We start from the raw sequence: 19,035 nt of genomic DNA, 5'->3' as shown, positions 1-19,035 counted from the left end.
CATATATTTGAATAAAATTACATTATGAGAGACTACTTCCGCTACAGGAAATTGACATCTAGTTCTTGCAAGTAATTTGATTGCTACATTTCATGCTAACCTAATTTATACAATCTTTTTATATAAAAAATGTAATCTCATTAATAATAATGATAAACAATTTTTATATTTAAACAAAGATAAAAAAAATTAAATATAATTCAATAAAAGTATAAGTAAAATATTAAGCTATTATGTTTTTTGAGTTATATCATATTTTTTTATTTAAGATATTTTTTAATAAATTCCTTAGCATTTGATTATTGTTTCAAAATACAAAAATAAAATAATAAGAACAAAAATAACATATCTCCCTCTACTTTCTGTTTTAAAATATGTAAATTCAACTACAAAGCTATTTTAAAAACAAATTTTTTATGTCCTCGTTTTTTTATTTTTCATCAAACATATAATTAAAAACAAGAATTTATCAACTTCTAACTTTCAGCAAGTCTACTAATTCAAACCCAAGAAAAAAAAAATCCAAAGCAAATTACAAACTAATGAAAAGATTCAACCACCACAAGTGTCCAAACGAAAGAAAATTCAATCAACTGAATAGAACCCAAAAGATGTCCACTGCAAGTTACAAACTTGAAGACTCAAGATGCAGTTGGCCCCAAGTTGTGATGAAGCCACCTTATGAACGCATTTCATCACCTTCAAATATTAAATTGAAGAAAAAAATCAGCATCAATAGCAGCTAAAAAAATCCCAAATCATTAATGATATAGTGTAGCTTGCGATAACAATTGATTCTGAATAGTCAAGTGTGAGTTTACTATAATTAGATAAAGATCTGTCTCAGACGAATTACATGAATGACCTAACAAACATATTTATGAATTAATAAAACAAGTTTAGATTTAAGAGAAGATCTGATTATATTCATATTAGACTAGAATAACAATTCAAAAGAACTATAATTTTTTATCTGATTATTGAATTATACCCAAACTTTTACATGAGTTTTTAAAAACTGATTTACTTAGAGTAGTTATGAGATCGGTACTTCAACCGTCAGATCTTTAGATTTTTAAAATCTCACTCTCGAGCCCTGATTTTGACAATTTTTATAACTTTCATTGTTATTTTCGGATTTCATATTTTTTTTTTTGTAATTTTAAATTTTTATTTTTTTAAATTGAAACAAGATTTCTAATCTATTTAAAGCTTTGTAAACCTCCTAAAAAATTATTATTGAATAGAAAATAAAACATGTAAAGTTGAGGTTCATATTTACGATCCTTTTCACTTATTAAAATTTATGTGCTTTTTTTTTTTTTTTATATTGCTGTCTTTAACTTCCTCCTACACCAATTAATTAACATTCTAAAATTCCAAGTTCCTACAAATTATTAATTAATTTTAACCTAAAAGGCCTGTAAATCACAAAATTTAAATCATCAATCAAATAAATTTTTTTAAAAATATACCAAGTATCGCAAGAGATCAAAGATGAGAAGATAGAAAGAGAGAGGAGAGAGGAGAGGTCACTGCTCATTTGGGTCCCACCGGACACTCTCCAAAGCCCAACATTGGTCTTCCTCGCATTATTTAGACTAGTTTCAACAGCTGAATTTAAAATGCATGGTCATGCTTTACAGACACAGACCAATGTTTTACAATCACACTATAAAAGAAGAAGCATTCAGCCCACTGGCTGACCTTAAAATGCCCAATTCTGCCATACAATCTTCATCGTTGAAGAAAAACAAAAGGGGCACAGGTTCATGATCATATACAGGCACATACTGTCCCATCATTCACCAATTCAAGTTGAATGGCTATACAAGCTTTTATAAATAAAATAAAGGTTCCGCGCATCAGAGTTGTTACAATCGTCTAGCATCAGTACACATTTGTGTTTACCAGAGTAACTGGAACGTCGAACACCTAGTGCTGCCGCCGGAAGATAAACATCCGGAAAAAGCATATCTGCAAACAACAATTAATGGTAAGTGGTGCATTTTATTTCTTACGATGCACTGTCAATTCAGAAATTAAATGCAAATAATTCTGTCTCTAAAAAGATAAAAAATAAAATAAAGCACAGCAAATTGTGTGCTTGACACTTTTATAATACTATGATCCAAACTATGATCACCTCTCCCTTCTTCTAATCAAGAAACTTACCATGGGTTATTCTAACAATGTACACTGTCACTCATGCTTCACAAGTCATCTTTGCAATGGACAAACAGCTCAGCTAGCAGTCACTTCGTTATCCATGACTTTATTCTGATTTCCTCATTTTGCAGCCTTCCGTTTGGCTTGAATTTGACGCACATATTCTGTCACGATGACGTGGAACTTAGGAGCAAGCTTACTTGATGAGGAGACATTAAGGCCTGCTTTCCTCAGAGCCTGAGTCACATGTTTCTGAGCCTTTTGGAAGTGGACAGTGCAGAGTGCAGGAGCAGTTGATCTCAGTATTGGCTTTCCACATGTTATTGGTCCTGCCTGAGCACTTGAGTACATAGCCAACCAAAAGAATCTTATGATAAGTGGAAAATCAACGGATTAGAATCAATCAGAATGCACTATTTTAAAATTCATCATATGATACAGGAGCCAATAAAATATTTCACTCAGATTCGACAACCAAATCCAACCAACTGCCCATCAAAATAGTTTTGATTTGGTATCATGGGAAGCAAACTGGCGGCAGAAATGCTAGCTATCTTAGTTGTAAAGCAAGAAAAAAAGGTTTAAAAGCAAGCAACCTAGAACTTGGATATGAAGTTTAGTTTTAAAATTTCAGTCTTTCAGCACTTCAGCAAGAACTTAAAAGTTGTTCAGGGTTCAAGCATATATCCATCAATGCATGTTTGTTTTCATTTTGGATGTTAACTAATGCCATCAATCTATCACAAGCTCCAGCTACGATGTCAATGCCCAATGGACCTTATAGCAAGACAGCTCTACATTGATTAGATATCACTCACAACAGTAATCACAAAGAACAAGAAAATGAACTTCAAAAAGGATGGGCAAAAGCTACAACAAGTTAACCTAAGACACAAAGCACACTAACATTTCAGTCAAATCACTTGGTATAATATCCAAGTAACATGATTTCTTTGTGAAAGTATAAACATGTTACCCATGCAATAATCCAAATTACTTCTACAGCACCATTAGAGTTCTTCGTAACCATGCATGACTATCTAAAATTGAGCAACTAGTTAGACCATCAAATGTTGTCTCACAATTTGTTCAAGAATAGTGAGAATTCTCTCAAGCATTTCTCTCCTCATTTTCTTCTTTCGTTTAGCTTATTGTCTACAGTATTGCTGTGTATTGTTATATACCATGATATGCATCTGAAGACCATTTTCAACTTGTTAGATGTTGCATAATGGATACATGAAACAAAGTTCTAAACTTTTAAGTGAGGTCTCATTACCAGAACTAGCGCAAAAGAGGAGATAAAAATCTGGCATGAAAAAACACAAGTTTCTAGTACTTCAAATTGTTCCATAATCGTCGCTAGAAGCTACAAGGCAAGCAAATACTTCATTTCATTTCTGCATATATCAACATTCCCAGGTCCCATTCGCAAAACCTTTTCATAATTATGGATTAAACTCCCAGCTTAACATCAAAACAACATTGTTTCATTTTGAACCCTGAAATATCACGGTGACAAGAAATTCTCAGGTAATTAATTGTCGTCGAATTTACAAATCCTTCATGATTCATCAGACTTCTTTCCAGATCCCTAACACTATGCATATATAAACCAATTCCTACACAATCTTAATCAAGCTCATTCAATTTACCTATCCCAAACTTCCTCAACTGGCCCTGGGCAAACTAATCTTGCACAAACATGCAACTATTAAATAAAACTGGCAATGCCAACCATTCAAGCATAAAAAACATACCAAAACCTAGCTAAAAAGAGAGTTTAACACCACCAGCACAATCTTACAGAAACCAAACAATCGAAACCCCCCCCCCCCAAAAAAAAAAAAAACCTATAAAAGAAATCAGCTTTATGAACCAGAAATCAAAGACAAAAGTGAAGCAACATCAAACCTTTTGATAACATAACCACAAGGCTTGTAAAGCTTCTGCTTTGCATCAGAAAGTATATGAAGATGACAAAAACTTGTCAAAGCCATAGCCTTTAGCTTACACCCAACAAACAAACACCTATGATTGCTCTTCAAATCACTAAAATTATTATTATTTTCACCAATAACTTCAATATTAGCCTCCCCCTCCCCATTCTCTCTCTCTAAGACACCAAACCCACCACCCTGCTTATGCTGCTCTACTTTTTGAAGGGTGTTGTGGTGGTCTTCTTTGAATGGGCTAACACCATACTTCCAATAGTACTCTCTGTACAGAACTTTGAGTTCTTCCATTAATGCCCAGTAATAATCTTTGAAGCATTTTGAGAGCTGTTTCAGCTTGTGGGATCTTCTTTTGAGTAGTTCTTGGCGCGTAATGTGGGTGGCGCGTGACAAAACCTGGTCTTTGAGGGAGGGAGATAATGGTGATGGATTAGCTGCGGGGTTAGGGTTAGTAGTGGGGTTAGAGTTTTGAGTGGTGTTAGTTTGCGGGGTGGTTGCTTTGGGGGTCGAGTGGTGGTTCTTGGGTGGTTTAGAGGAGGAGGGGTGGTGGTTTTTGTTGGCTGCAGTCATGGCTTGCTAGAGAGAGAAAGTTCAGAGAGAGAGAGTGGGACTTGTTTTGTTGTTTTTCACTGACTGATCAGCACAGAATGTCTGAAAAGAGAATTCGCAATCTCCGACGACATGTAGTATACAATATGGACGACGGTTTGCATTGAGGAAGACGACAAGTTATTCAAGTCCCCTGAAAAGCCAGGTGCTGATTAATTCTAGGGAAACCTCAAATTAACCCCTGAAGTATTACTAAATGCTTATTTTGTCACAAAATGTAAATTTTAACAATTGAGTCCCTAATATTCCAAATATATCTTGATTCAATAATTTCTATCCAAATTCGTTATTATTTCCTATTTTTTTTTTTCATAGCAAGCTAAAAGTAATGACATCTCACACGACACTTATTGACAACTAGTGATTAACGAACAGATACACATAATAAAATGCCTCCAAAATTAAATAAAATTACTAACAACTTTCACTGTATCCACTCCTTAATTATTGGTATATATATATATTTTTTTTGTAGTCAAAGGTTTGAGCAAGCTCAATCCTCAGATTTTGCAATCATAGACAATTGTTTACAAAGTGTAGAATTTGAGAGACTATCTCAAAATACTAATGTTGTTCTATAAGAGCTTAAGAGCCCTTAAAAAGCCACGAATTACTCGGAATCCACTGCAAGCAGCTCATAGATCACATCCTTGAATGCAATGACGACCTCAAAATACATGATTACTCTGTTTCTGAGATGGCTGCCAATTCTTGATGTAGACGTCGCCCTGCTATACTTGCAGTCTTTCTCTTTGGAGCTGAGGAGCGTAAAGGATTAGGAGGTTTTGTCAAGTTGTCTCCTTCACCTTCCAGCATCTGGACAACAATTTTCATGGAAGGACGGTCCACTGGGTTCCACTGGATGCACCACAGTCCCACAATGGCTAGCTTCTTCGCTATTTCAGCATCCCCTTCTTCCTCGATTTGGAACCGCAGGTCTTCTCCTTCTTCTAAGAGATTATAAATCCATTCTGGGAAGTATACTTGATCACCGTTTTCTGCTGTATCGTCAACATTTTTCCTTCCACCAACCATTTCTAACACTAACATTCCAAAACAGTACACGTCTGACTTGTAGGAGACATTCCCAAAGTTTCTTGAGAACACTTCAGGTGCTATGTAGCCGACCGTTCCCCTAGCTGTTGTCATGGAAATAGCACTTTTATACTTGGAACACAGCTTAGCCAGACCGAAATCTGCAATCTTAGGATTGAAGTCATTGTCCAGCAGGATATTATGTGGTTTGATATCAAAGTGGAGGATTGTTTGGTCACAACCCTGGTGAAGATATTCAATCCCTTTGGCTACTCCGAGGGCAATATGATGCAGCCTTTCCCAGCCAAGGAAAACATTCTTGGCGTTTGCTGAAGATATGAACCTCTGCAGCGAATCTTGTGGCAAGTACTCGTAAACCAGAGCTCGTCTAAATCCATCAGCACAGAAGCCAATCAAGCGGACTACATTGACATGGTGAATCCTAGCCATTGTTCCCATCTCGTTGACGAATTCCTCTCCTTTTTCTGATGAATTGGTTAGAACCTTAACAGCCACCGGAATCTCACTGGTTAGCTTTCCTTTGAACACAGTTCCATAAGCTCCTTGCCCCAATTCATCCCTGAATTGATTTGTCATCTTTTTGAGATCAGCATGGGAGTATCTTGTGGGGTTCATAGCTCTGTAATCATCCAAAAACCTTTCAACCTTTGCCTGATATTCTTCTTCTGATTTTCTAAAGTTATAGATTTGGTAGACTGCAATGACCACAACCCCGAAAAGGATGGATCCTGTGGTTACACCTGCACATATAAATAAGCCTTTTGAGTGAAGTAACTGATCTTTTTTTTGGAAGCAAAGAGTTGGAGTAAATTTGAGAACAACTAACCTATAGTCAGATTCCTTTTCCGTGCACCTGCAGAAGATAAGAACCCTTGTTACTTGTTAGGTTCTCATTTTCAGGAAGTTTCTGAAGTCACTATAATGTCATGAATTTATAGAAACAAGAACTTAATAAAGCAAAAAATCCTAGAAAATCAAGGAGCCATAAACACAGAACAGTGAAAAAGAAGACTTGAATCTAAAAATACCTTTTTTTGGCCTGGGCAAGCCATAGCATTCAGTTTCAAGCTCAGAGCTGCTATTTATCCTCAATCCACATTGTTTTCCAGTTTCTTCACAATTTACACCATTGGGATTGGACCAAGACAGGCGGATATCACGTTGATAAGGTAGGTCGTACATCTTGGTACAAGATAATAATAACTCATTGTCATCAATAGATTGTTCCGAATCAACGGCAAGAACGTCATATTGGTGAGTGCTGAGACAAGCGATCCTAGGCCGAGATATTGCATTATTTAAAGAGCAATTGAAGATGGTAAAATTGTCCTTGGACATCTTAAACTGTATGTGAAACCCGGACGAATAGAAGTTTGAGTGGTGGCTTCGAAGGCAACCTTGGGGATCTGTTGCATGAATAACTTGACTTTTGTAGTCGATCTTTGCTATGTAGAGTTTCACTGCATCTGGCAGCTCAAGCACTATGTCGCCCATCTCATTACAAGACAGATCAAAACCAGGATAGCCACACTGTTCTGGCTGCCTATCCTTGATCCAGAATGGAAATCGGATGTCGAGGCCATGGTTCCCACAAGATCCTGTGGAATTTAGACTTCCTCCAAGTTCTGCAATTAATGAACATGAAAAAGAACAAGCATATAGCCATTTTTGTTGAACCTCTCATCATTGCCTCCTATGGTGATACTGTTTCGACCTAGCAGTATCTAGATATTGCAGAAACAATAGTAAACTCAGATGGGGCCTGCAAGGGTAACTCTGATACCTTCTTTTTTATGACAGCAGTGCTCGACGGTAACTCTGATACCTACGTTTTACTTGCCTAAATTAAGAGCTCAAAATTTACGTCTCTTGCGTCCAAATTTGTACGTAGTTCCTGTGAACTAGGATTATTGCACCCTTACTTTCTTTCCACTTTCGAAGAAAAAGAGGAGGGAAGCGTAGACTTGGGCTGGTCTTCGAATTTTGTCACAAGTTATCGCCAAGAAGGTTATCATGTTGTCTTCGCTTCATTATTATGACTTTGGCATTTCAAAGGATGATTTGGTAATCTTAACATGCTGACGAAACTCTCAAGTTGAAAAACTGGCCTTTAGGTTTTAACTTCTACTACTCTCCGTTGCCCCTTGGCGGAAGGCTAAAGCTTTATTTTAGTCAAAAGTAGTTAAAGCAGTAGCAACCTCAGTCATAAGTGAAACCCAAGTTGGGATCACTCGGCAGCTCGTGCACTATATCATCCCTCTCATTGCAAGATAGATCAAACCCAGGATAGCCACAGTACTGGTCTGGCTGCAAGAATGGAAATCGGATGTCGAGGCCACGGTTCCCACAAGGTCCTGTGCAGTTTAGACACACTCCAAGTTCTGCAATGAACATGCAATAATTGTAAACTCAGATGGAAGCAGCGAGGATACCTTCGTTTTATGACATTGGAGTTGTTTTTAAAATCTTCTTGCCTAAATAATGTGCTCCAAATTCGCATCCACCGTGTTAGTTCTGTGACAAAAAAAGATTATTGCCCCCTCACTTTCTTTCTTGTTTCCAGGGGACAGAGCAGAGCTTGGACTTTCCTGGAAGTTTTGGGTTGGTCTTTGGCTTTTTTCGCAAAGAAACTTTTCCAAAAAAAAAAAAAAAAAACTGTCTCACTGCAGCTAATTAAAACCCTTTCAAGTTTCAACTACAGTGAAACACAATAACATAATTACAAAGAAATCCCCTCGGACATCAACGGAAAGCCCACGGCCAATCTGTTAATTGAAGGACTAATTATGATGGGCATGCATTCAACTTTTCACCAACCCACCGTCTCTCCTGTTTATTCATTTTTATCAAGAGGAAGAGAGAAAGAAACCCCGCCCCCCCCCCTGTTTCTTAATATTATTTTGACTTTGACATCTCAAATTAAGAATGACTTGGTGGCTGGCAGTCATTGGATCAATTGTGCTATTTTCACATAATATTTAAAACTTTTACGCAACAACACAGTTAGTGTGTTCGTGTGTTAAGTGATCCGAGGAAGAAGAAGGGGTAAGTAAATTACACTACAATTTAAAAACATGACATATAGGTTATCGTGCTTGTGAATAACTATGTTTATTAAATATCATGACTATGAATCGCTAAAAGTTAAAAATATGCTATTCCCACGAATTGTTTGTTTTGCTTCGCTAATTTTTTTAGAAAAATCGCAGCAAGTTTAGTATTCTGATCATGGCACTCTCACTTCGCAAAACTCGCCTTTAGGTTTCTACTTCTTCTATGTTTCACTGACTTTACCTGTTGTCTTCTCAAGACTAGAAGAATTGTTTATGCACTACACTCTTTCTCCACCCATGTCTAGGCTCCTCTTTGCTGGCTACCTTGCCTTACTGCTCCCCCTGCTAGTCCTCCAAACCTGCAACTGCAAGGATACGACTCTCTGTGCCCCTTCTTCATGTGGCAACCATACTATTAGCTACCCCTTTAGCCTAAACAGTGATCCATCTAACTGTGGAAACCCTCTCTATACCCTCCACTGCGAGAAAAATACCTCCACTGTATTGTATTTAGACTCACGAAAACACTACGTCCAGGCAATCAACTACAACAACTTGACAATACGATTGGTGGACGCTGGTGTTAAATTAAATGATTGCTCTTCTCTTCCTAGTTTTTCTTTAACATATGCAAACCTGGATAATTCCATGAATCCATATACATCGTTTCAATACAAAAAGACATGGCCGAAATGGGATACCAATTTCAAGCGTCTCTCATTATCGCAGAAGATTATTTTTATAAACTGTGCAAATCCAGTGAATTCTCCTCTGTACGTAGATACCGGTACTTGCCTTAATGGAGCAGAATCTTCCAATGGTTCTCTCTCAACGCATTCATATGTGAATATTGGTGGCATGAAGGCCTCGGATTTGATGGAACTGTGCAGCTTAGAGAGGATGACGTTGTTGCCAGCCAAGGATTACAAGAATACATCCTTTAAGGAAATTCACAGTCAGCTGGCATATGGGTTTGAGCTTTCATGGCACAAGAGCAAGTGTGGAAGCTGTGCAACTATTTGCTACATCGATGATTCGAACCAGACAAAATGCGCAGGTGGGCAATTTTCAGTAGCCTATTGTAGTATCGAGGAACTCCCAGTCAATTCAATCTAGCTATCATAGGCTGCAGTTGGTGATATCATATAGATAATAGATGATTGCTTCCAATCTCCCATTTCTTTGCATGATTTCCCCATTTCTGCAGCCTATTATCGTACGGTCAGCTCAATCAAGCTATCATAGGCTGCAGATGGTCATATCATATATATATATAGATAATTTTGCTAAGTCATTCATTTGTTTCTTCTCAATTTCTGTCATCTTGTAATAACCTCCGTTATATATTTTCTCAAATCACAAATCTAATCTTTTTAACTGATCTCTTGGTCCAACAGGAGGTTCTTGGTTCTGGACAACCGTAGGTGAGGATTCTATTTCCCCACTTCATCTTGCTTGATTCCGTAATTCCAAATAATTCTTACTATAATATCTCTAATTTGTTTACCTTCTCTGCAGCCGTCCTGCTGTATGCATCCATTTTCATTTGTAAGAACTTCCCTTATTGATTATTTATATTTTTTTAAAGCTATGATATTGGATCATATTTTATTAGCAGATACAAAATGATAATTCCTAAATGTCTTCTTATGCCAAGTTCTCGGGGTTGGGGGGTTGCCTAATGTCTGAAACATACCTTTTGGTCAAGAGTATGCTTTTCTACAAATCATGATGGTCTAGATTTTAGATGATTTTTCAACTCGGCAAAGTAATCCTAACGCCTAACGTAACCCATGTTGAGTATTTATCTATCTCTGTTAATTAATAAAAAAGAATAACAATTCCTCTCTTAAATTTTCTTTCCCTCAAATTTCACGCACAGGGACAAAATTTATTTTTGGGAGTCCGTTTGTGTTTGCATTCTTGATCTATAAATGGCGACGAAGACATCTATCAGCATATGACACAGTTGAGAAATTCCTACACACTCATAACAATCTTATGCCAGTCGTGAGGTATTCTTATTCGGAGATTAAGAAGATGACCAGAGGTTTCAAGGAAAAGTTGGGTGAAGGAGGTTTTGGATGCGTGTATAAAGGAAAGCTTCGCAGTGGACATTCTGCAGCGATAAAATTGCTGGGAAAATCCAAGGCTAATGGACAAGATTTCATCAATGAAGTCGCTACCATTGGAAGAATTCATCACACTAATGTAGTGCAACTAGTTGGTTTTTGTGCTGAGGGATCAAAACGCGCTCTTGTATATGATTTCATGCCCAATGGATCTCTTAATAATTTCATTTTTTCTCAAGAAAGATCTGTCTCTTTAAGCTGGGAAAAATTGCATGAGATTTCCCTTGGAGTGGCTCATGGCATCCAATATCTACATCGAGGTTGTGAGATGCAGATCCTACATTTTGACATCAAGCCTCACAACATTCTACTCGATGAAAACTTCGCTCCAAAAGTTTCTGACTTTGGGCTTGCTAGGTTGTGCCCAGCAAATGAGACTCTTAAATCTCTCACTGCAGCGGGGGGAACGATAGGCTACATGGCGCCAGAACTGTTCTACAAGAACATCGGGCGCGTGTCATACAAAGCTGATGTTTATAGCTTTGGAATGTTGCTGTTGGAAATGACAGGCAGAAGAAAAAATTTGAATCCATTGGCTGAAAGGTTGAGCGAAATTTACTGGCCAGATTGGGTTCATGACCAAGTCTCTAATGAGAAGGCTATAGATATTGGAGATGGTGGCACAGAAGAAGAACAAAAGATAGTCAAGAAGATGGTTATTGCAGGGTTGTGGTGTATATAAATGAACCCTCTGAATCGGCCCGCAATGAACAAAGTTGTGGAGATACTTGAAGGAGACATGGAAAGCCTGCAACTGCCTCCGAAACCTATTCTAAATCTAGATGAGAAACCAATGAACACTTGTGGAGAATCATCTTCCATGTCTGATTATTCTTTGGAATCACTCAGCTTGATTGAAAATGCATTTAATTAAGTGATCTGATATGGAATACTCTGCATGAATGATACTAGTTCTTTGATAGTTAATACCATTATGATAAACTGTAATCATCTACCTTATTTGCTGGAAAACACTCCATTTTCATTCCCTATTTATACTAGAATTTAGAATTAAAGGGGTGCAAAATTAATTAATTCTTATCATTTATCAACTTTAATTATCGATTAAGTTGTTGAGACAAATTGTTCATAGGCTATCTCAAAAATAATTTTTATGGAACTACCAAGATTAATCTTCACTGTTTATTATTTTTAATTATCCATCATAAAAAATAATACCACAGTTTCTCCACATAAAAAATAAAACTCTTAAAATAAAGAAAGATAATTGTTCATAAATTATTCATATGCTACCTTGAAAAATAATTTTTATGAGCATAAAAAATTGCTTTACAACATACATTATCTTAGGCCCAAGCTAAGAAGCCCGTGTAAATTAAATATAAAGTTCATTTAGCCTAAAACCTCTTATTTTTTAAAGTTTTATACCCTACAAATATAATTTGAACTCTTAAACATTCTATTATATAAACTATAAAAATAATCTTGTATTCCTCTTTTATGTGAGGTGAAGGATTTTTATATTTATAAAACATTAATCAGGAGTTTTTTTTTATATATTTAATTAGGAGTTCATCCATAATCTATTTTAAAAAAATAAGGTTTCATGTCAATATATTTTTGTTAAAGAATAATTTTCAATAAAGCTTTAATCATGAAAATTAATGATGAACCATGTTTTTAAAATAAATTTATAACATATCTAACATGTGTATGGCTTGGATTATGTTTCATGAGAGATTAATAGAAGTTAAAAGTTTACCTTATGATATTTGGACAGCCATTACCTTCCATGGCTGTCCAAAATACTAATTTAGAGGTAATTATTAAATCAATATCTTACATCTTAAACACTTCAGTTTACAATATTTCTTGTCTGAAAGAAAAAAAAAAAGTAGTAATAGTAAATTCTAAACTAACCCATAATCTATTTGCTAGGCCCTTAATCCATTATTATACAGGCGGCCTATGGATCTAATCGATTTCAAGGTTAAATGCAATTGGGCTCCCAGGAAATTAAAGCCCATACACTTCCAATCATGGTTTGAGAACCAACTAGCTATGTTAACCGTGCTTGCTGTGAGTTAAATATTTTATTTTCTTATAAAACAATATATATGCATATTTTTTTAATGTATTTTTGTTGTTCAAAAAATTTAATAAATTAAAAAATTTATACATATATGTAATTAAATAAACTAAAAATTATATGCATTAATAAATAAATAAAAATTATTAATACCACCTAAAAACAAAACTTGAAAATTAAAAAATAGATATAAATCAAGATATTTAATCTTGAAAAATAAAACATTTACCTGACCATGTTTTCTAATTAATTAAACAATAATAAAAATAGACAAATATATTAAATTAATTAAATAAAAAATGAATAAACATGTAGGCTGCATATATTAAAAATATCATTATAAAATAATATTTTTTATTTTCAAAAACATAGTTTATCTATACAAAAGATAAAAACAAAACCATAAATAAATCAGAAAAATCTCTCTAAAAATTAAACACATGACCAAAAAATCAATATTATTTAAAAGTGATTCTCTAAACAAAATAAAAAGGGAAAATGGTATTAATGTAAATATAATTAAGTTTTTTTTTTTAAAAAAAGCATCAATTGAAATAAAAAATGATAATTAGGGGAAAAAAAGCTAGACATTGTTGGGTCTGACCTACTTGCCTGACCCATTTTACAAGGGCCCGCATGATTGAACTCTTTTTTTTCTTATCTGTGCTTGGGGTAGACAACATTTTGTTTGCCCATTTTCTTTAAAAAACCAGTTGACACGTCGCCTGTTTTGTCTAAATTCCAACCACTGTGATGGCCACAAAATCAGGATTTATGTTCTTTTGACTCAAAACTTGTTTTTCATCCCCTTTTTGATCTAAAACACTTATAAAACATCTTAGAAACCATGACAAACCTATTCATGGCCTCCAAAAACAAAAATAAAAAAATCGCTCCAAAAACCAAATTCAACCTGAAATCAAAATTCAACTCGAGTTCAAATCTATTTTTTTCATGAACTTTTAAGGTACAAAAACATCTAATATAAACTCTCCTCATCAAATGAAACAATTTAACGCAAATATCGAAATACTTTTGCAATTTTTATGAAGACTGAGTTCTCTGCCATCCTAGGAATATTTCATACTGCTTCTAGGAAAAGTTTTTCTTGCCATGTTATGCCGGATGTTGTTGGTTTCCTTGCTGAAAAAACTTAACAAACAGAAATTGTTGCAGCTGAGCAACATATGTTCTTATGATTGATGGTGATCAATGTACTGGATCTACATATTTGTTGTTCAGTTTTACAATGGCAGCCTCACTTTAGTGCACTTTGTTCTTACTCTGCTTTGTTAACCTAATTTTATTTCCCTTTCAAAGTCTAAGCTAATCAGTTTTCTTTTCTGGTTGAGTATAGGATGATGCAAGACAAGGCTCAAGTGGTGGTTCTTGGGTGGCTTATAGGAGGAGTGGTGGTGGTTCTTAATTAGTGACTGAAACCATGGCCTGAGAGAGAGGGGGATATTTTTCATGTTTTTCACTTTGAGGGATTGGTCACATTAACAAAAACAAAATAAAAAATGGTTTGTTTATATATTGGTATCTGGTCTCATGACATGTGTTGCGAATTTAATTGGTTAATTTGTTTTTTTTTTTTTTTAATTTGTATTATTTTTTAATTTTATCCTTCAATATTATATTGATTAAGAATTAGACTTCGAGATTCTTTTAAGCTTATTTCCTATTAAATTATCATAGTCTCATAACCTGAATCATGAATTTTACGGGTTAATTTAGATTGACTTGAGTCATTTTATTTTGTTCTTTTTCTAGATTGAATTTTTTTTTCAATTTTTTTTTTCAACAATGGGTTGATTAAGAATTATGTTTTATAATTTGTTTTGATTCGTTATATATATATATAGTTATCTTAGTTTCATGACCTGCGACATGGGTTTCGTAGTGTAACTCGGGTTTATCCGGGTCAATTTTTTTTGTTTACTTTCTATAAAGTTATCTCGATCTTATGACCTAGATTATGAGTTTGGCAAGTTTACTTGAGTGTTTTGTTTTTTGTCTGTTTTTTAATTGATTTTTTTTAATTTTTTCGTTCAACATTTGGTTAATTAGGAATTAAACTTTATAATTTTTATTTATTTATTTTTTATAGGTTTATCATGGTTTGATGATTCATGTCATAGATTTGACAGATTAGCTTGGGTTAATTTAGGTTTTTCTTTTATCTTTTTTTTTTTTAAAAAATTCAAGTTCATTTTTCAATATTGGGTTGATTGAGATTTGGATTTTATAATTTGTTTTGACTTACTTTATATAGGGATATTTTTGTCTCATGATTCAAGTCGTAAAATTAACAAGTTAATTTAAGTTGATCTGAGTCGATCCAATATGTTTTTATCTTAATATTTTTTTAAAAAAATATCATCAAATCATGTTGTTAATAGTTATTCAAGTTGTTTTTTTAATTCATCAAGTTAAATGTGTTATTTTAAGTTAATTTGTATATGATTTAATTTTTTATTAAAAAAAGGTTAGCAATGTTGCAACGATTAATTTTTTGTTTTATATTAAAAAAATTAATAATATCTAAAAAGAGAATCTACAGTCTCAAATAATACGCAGTTTACCACTCGAAGAAGGCAACAAGCTATTCAAGGTGTTGTTTAATTATAGAGGAAACTCAAATTAACCTTTAAAGCATTACTAAATTCTTAATTTGTCACAAAATATAGAAGTTTAGCATAACAATTGAGTCCCTAACATTTTAAATATATCTTGACTCAATCCTTTCTGTCAAAGGAAAAAATATAAAAGTAATGGAAATGAAAAGAAGAAGCCGATTGAGAAATACCTGAAACTTTAAGGACCCAATCAATAACAATTCTTAAGTTGCCATAAAATATGAAAGTTTAACAATTGAGTCCATATAATTTCAAATATATCGTGATTGAATCCTTTCTATCTCCAAGTTCGTTAGTATTTGCTATCAATTCTTCTTTAAATTTTTTTAGTAAGGAGACGTTGGAACTCAATACCTCTTGAGAAGTTATTTTTTAAAATAATTTTTACTAGAAAATATATTAAAATAATTTTTTTTTATTTTTTAAAAATTAATTTTGATATTAATGCTTCAAAAAAATTTAAAAACATAATATATATATAATTTAAAACAAAAACAAATTTAAAATTTTTCAAAGCGTGACAACACAACCAAGTAATTTTAAAAATTTTAAAAACAAATTTAAAATTTTTAGGACACACACCAAGAGTCCTGAAAATACACTGCACCATCATGAAGTTTAAGAAATACAATTTAAAAACTAATCTTGCAAGCAAATACAGTTTCATCCCCATATTCTCAATCAAATGCATGCTTTGATCACAGCCTTGAAAGCAATGATGACCTCAAAATATATGATTACTCTGTTTCTGAGATGGCTGCCAACTCTTGATGAAGATGCCTCCTTAGCATACCTGTATTCGTTCTCTTTGCAGCTGTGGAGCTAAGAGGATTAGGAGGTGTACTTAACCTGTCTCCTTCACCTTCCAGCATCTGGACAACAATTTTCATGGAAGGACGGTCCACTGGGTTCCACTGGATGCACCACAGTCCTACAATGGCTAGCTTCTTCGCAATTTCAGCATCCCCTTCTTCCTCGATTTGGAACCGCAGGTCTTCTCCTTCTTCTAAGAGATTATAAATCCATTCTGGGAAGTATACTTGATCACCATTTTCTGCTGTATCATCAACATTTTTCCTTCCACCAACCATTTCTAACACTAACATTCCGAAACTATACACGTCTGACTTGTAGGAGACATTCCCAAAGTTTCTTGAGAACACTTCGGGTGCTATGTAGCCGACGGTTCCCCTAACTCTTGTCATGGAAATAGCACTTTTATACTTGGAACACAACTTAGCCAGACCGAAATCTGCAATCTTGGGATTGAAGTCATTGTCCAGCAGGATATTATGTGGTTTGATATCAAAGTGGAGGATGTTTGGTCACAACCCTGGTGAAGATATTCAATCCCTTTGGCTGCTCCGAGGGCAATATGATGCAGCCTTTCCCAGCCAAGGAAAACATTCTTGGCGTTTGCTGAAGATATGAACTTCTGCAGCGAATCGTTTGGCAGGTACTCGTAAACCAGAGCTCGTCTAAATCCATCAGCACAGAAGCCAATCAAGCGGATTACATTGACATGGTGAATCCTAGCCATTGTTCCCATCTCGTTGACGAATTCCTCTCCTTTTTCTGATGAATTGCTTAGAACCTTAACAGCTACCGGAATCTCACTGGTTAGCTTTCCTTTGAACACAGTTCCATAAGCTCCTTGCCCCAATTCATCCCTGAATTGATTTGTCATCTTTTTGAGATCAGCATGGGAGTATCTTGTGGGGTTCATAGCTCTGTAATCATCCAAAAACCTTTCAACCTTTGCCTGATATTCTTCTTCTGATTTTCTGAAGCTATAGATTTGGTAGACTGCAATCACCAAAACCCCGAAAATGATGGATCCTGTGGTTACACCTGCATATATAAATAAGCCTTTTGAGTCAAGTAACTGATCTTCTTTTTTGGAAGCAAAGAATTGGAGTAAATTTGAGAACAGCTAACCTATAGTCAGATTCTTTTTCCGTGCACCTGCAGAAGATAAGATCCGTTGTTAATTTCTAATTTTCTGAAAGTTTCTAAAGTCATGATAATATCCTCTATTTGTAGAATCAAGAACGCTAAATGCACAGGTAACCCACTTTTCAGTCAACTACTAGTAGATAGGACTTATCTGTTCAATGCCACTAGCAATACATTAATCAAAGTAGACTTAGTGAAGCAAGGAATCATAGAAAATCAAGATGCCATGAACACAGAACAATGAAAAGAAGACTTAAAGCTAAAGATACCTTTGTTTTGTCTGTGCATGCCAATACATTCAGTTTCAAGCTCAGTGCTGCTATTTTTCCTCAATCCACATAGTTTTCCTGTTGCTTCACAAGATCCACAATTGGGACTGGACCAAGACAGATGAATATCTTGTGGAACAGGTAGGTCGTACATCTTGGTACAAGATAGTAATAACTCGTTGTCATCAATAGATTGTTCTGAATCAACGGCAAGAACGTCATATTGGTGAGTGCTGAGACAAGCGATCCTAGGCCGAGATATTGCATTATTTAAAGAGCAATTGAAGATGGTAAAATTGTCCCTGGACATCTTAAACCGTATGTGAAACCCGGACGAATAGAAGTTTGAGTGGTGGCTTCGAAGGCAACCATGGGGATCTGTTGCATAAATAACTTGATTTTTGCAGTCAATCTTATCTATGTAGAGCTTCACTGCTGTTGGCAGCTCAAGCACTATATCGCCCTTCTCATTGCAAGACAGATCAAAACCAGGATAGCCACACTGTTCTGGCTGCCTATCCTTTATCCAGAATGGAAATCGGATGTGAAGGCCACGGTTCCCACAAGATCCTGTGCAATTAAGGCTTGCTCCCAGTTCTGCAATGAACATGAAATAGAACAGGCATATAGCCTTTTTTGATGAACCTTTCATCATTGCCTCCTATGGTGATAGAGTTTCGACCTAACAGTGTCTAGTTATTGCAGAAACAATAGTAAACTCAGATGGGAGCAGCAAGGGTAACTCTGATACCTTCTTTTTATGACAGCTTGATTAACTAAAAGTGCTCAAGGGTAACTCTGATACCTTCGTTTTACTTGCCTAGATTAAGCTCTCAGAATTGACCTCTCTTGCGTTCAATGTAGTAGTAGTTCCGTGTCAGCAAGGATTATTGCACCCTCACTTTCTTTCCAGTTTCGAAAGGGAAAGAGGAGGGAAGCAGAGCTTGGACTTACCTGGAACACTTGTGTTGATCTTTGGCTTTGTTCACAAATTATTGCCAAGAAGGTGCTCTATATGTTGACGCTTGTGGTGTTGAGAGTTGATGGATTTGTGGTTTATATCGAAGTAATCTTTGCTTCATTACTGTGATTTTGATATTTCAAAGGATGACTTGGTCATTTTAATACGCTGATGAAACTCTCATAT

General features: G+C 35.1%; 4 protein-coding genes across 4 annotated transcripts in view; 1 reads left to right on the top strand and 3 right to left on the bottom strand.

Moving 5' to 3' along the window:
• Positions 1 to 1,542: 1,542 nt before the first annotated feature.
• On the bottom strand, positions 1,543 to 8,183 carry LOC7469600 (rust resistance kinase Lr10). The gene is made up of 5 exons (XM_052454377.1): positions 8,037 to 8,183; positions 6,818 to 7,466; positions 4,084 to 6,529; positions 2,176 to 2,509; positions 1,543 to 1,977 (listed from the first exon to the last, which is right to left on the bottom strand). The coding sequence occupies exons 1-3, from the start codon at positions 8,181 to 8,183 to the stop codon at positions 5,415 to 5,417; spliced, it is 1,911 nt and encodes a 636-aa protein (XP_052310337.1). The 3' UTR covers positions 1,543 to 1,977; positions 2,176 to 2,509; positions 4,084 to 5,414.
• LOC127903888 (uncharacterized) lies at positions 2,290 to 4,694 on the bottom strand. Its single transcript, XM_024604960.2, has 2 exons — positions 4,084 to 4,694; positions 2,290 to 2,536 (listed from the first exon to the last, which is right to left on the bottom strand). The coding sequence occupies exons 1-2, from the start codon at positions 4,692 to 4,694 to the stop codon at positions 2,290 to 2,292; spliced, it is 858 nt and encodes a 285-aa protein (XP_024460728.1).
• Positions 8,184 to 9,014: 831 nt separating the features above from the next.
• LOC18100850 (rust resistance kinase Lr10-like) lies at positions 9,015 to 11,656 on the top strand. The gene is made up of 2 exons (XM_052454376.1): positions 9,015 to 9,899; positions 10,725 to 11,656. Exons 1-2 carry the CDS (start codon positions 9,116 to 9,118, stop codon positions 11,654 to 11,656), a joined length of 1,716 nt encoding a protein of 571 aa, XP_052310336.1. The 5' UTR covers positions 9,015 to 9,115.
• Positions 11,657 to 16,207: 4,551 nt separating this feature from the next.
• The window catches only part of LOC18100854 (rust resistance kinase Lr10), a 12,545-nt gene continuing 9,717 nt past the window's right edge, over positions 16,208 to 19,035 (bottom strand). The window contains exon 4 of the mRNA XM_006380241.3: positions 16,208 to 16,525. Coding sequence (XP_006380303.3) covers positions 16,401 to 16,525 — 125 coding nt within the window. The 3' untranslated portion in view covers positions 16,208 to 16,400. The remainder of the gene's footprint in view (positions 16,526 to 19,035) is intronic.

The sequence above is a fragment of the Populus trichocarpa genome, chromosome 7, assembly GCF_000002775.5.
Source record: "Populus trichocarpa isolate Nisqually-1 chromosome 7, P.trichocarpa_v4.1, whole genome shotgun sequence".
In the NCBI taxonomy this organism is placed as follows: Eukaryota; Viridiplantae; Streptophyta; class Magnoliopsida; order Malpighiales; family Salicaceae; genus Populus; species Populus trichocarpa.
Note: the sequence above shows the minus strand (reverse complement) of the source record. Positions and strands in the feature narration are given on the sequence as shown.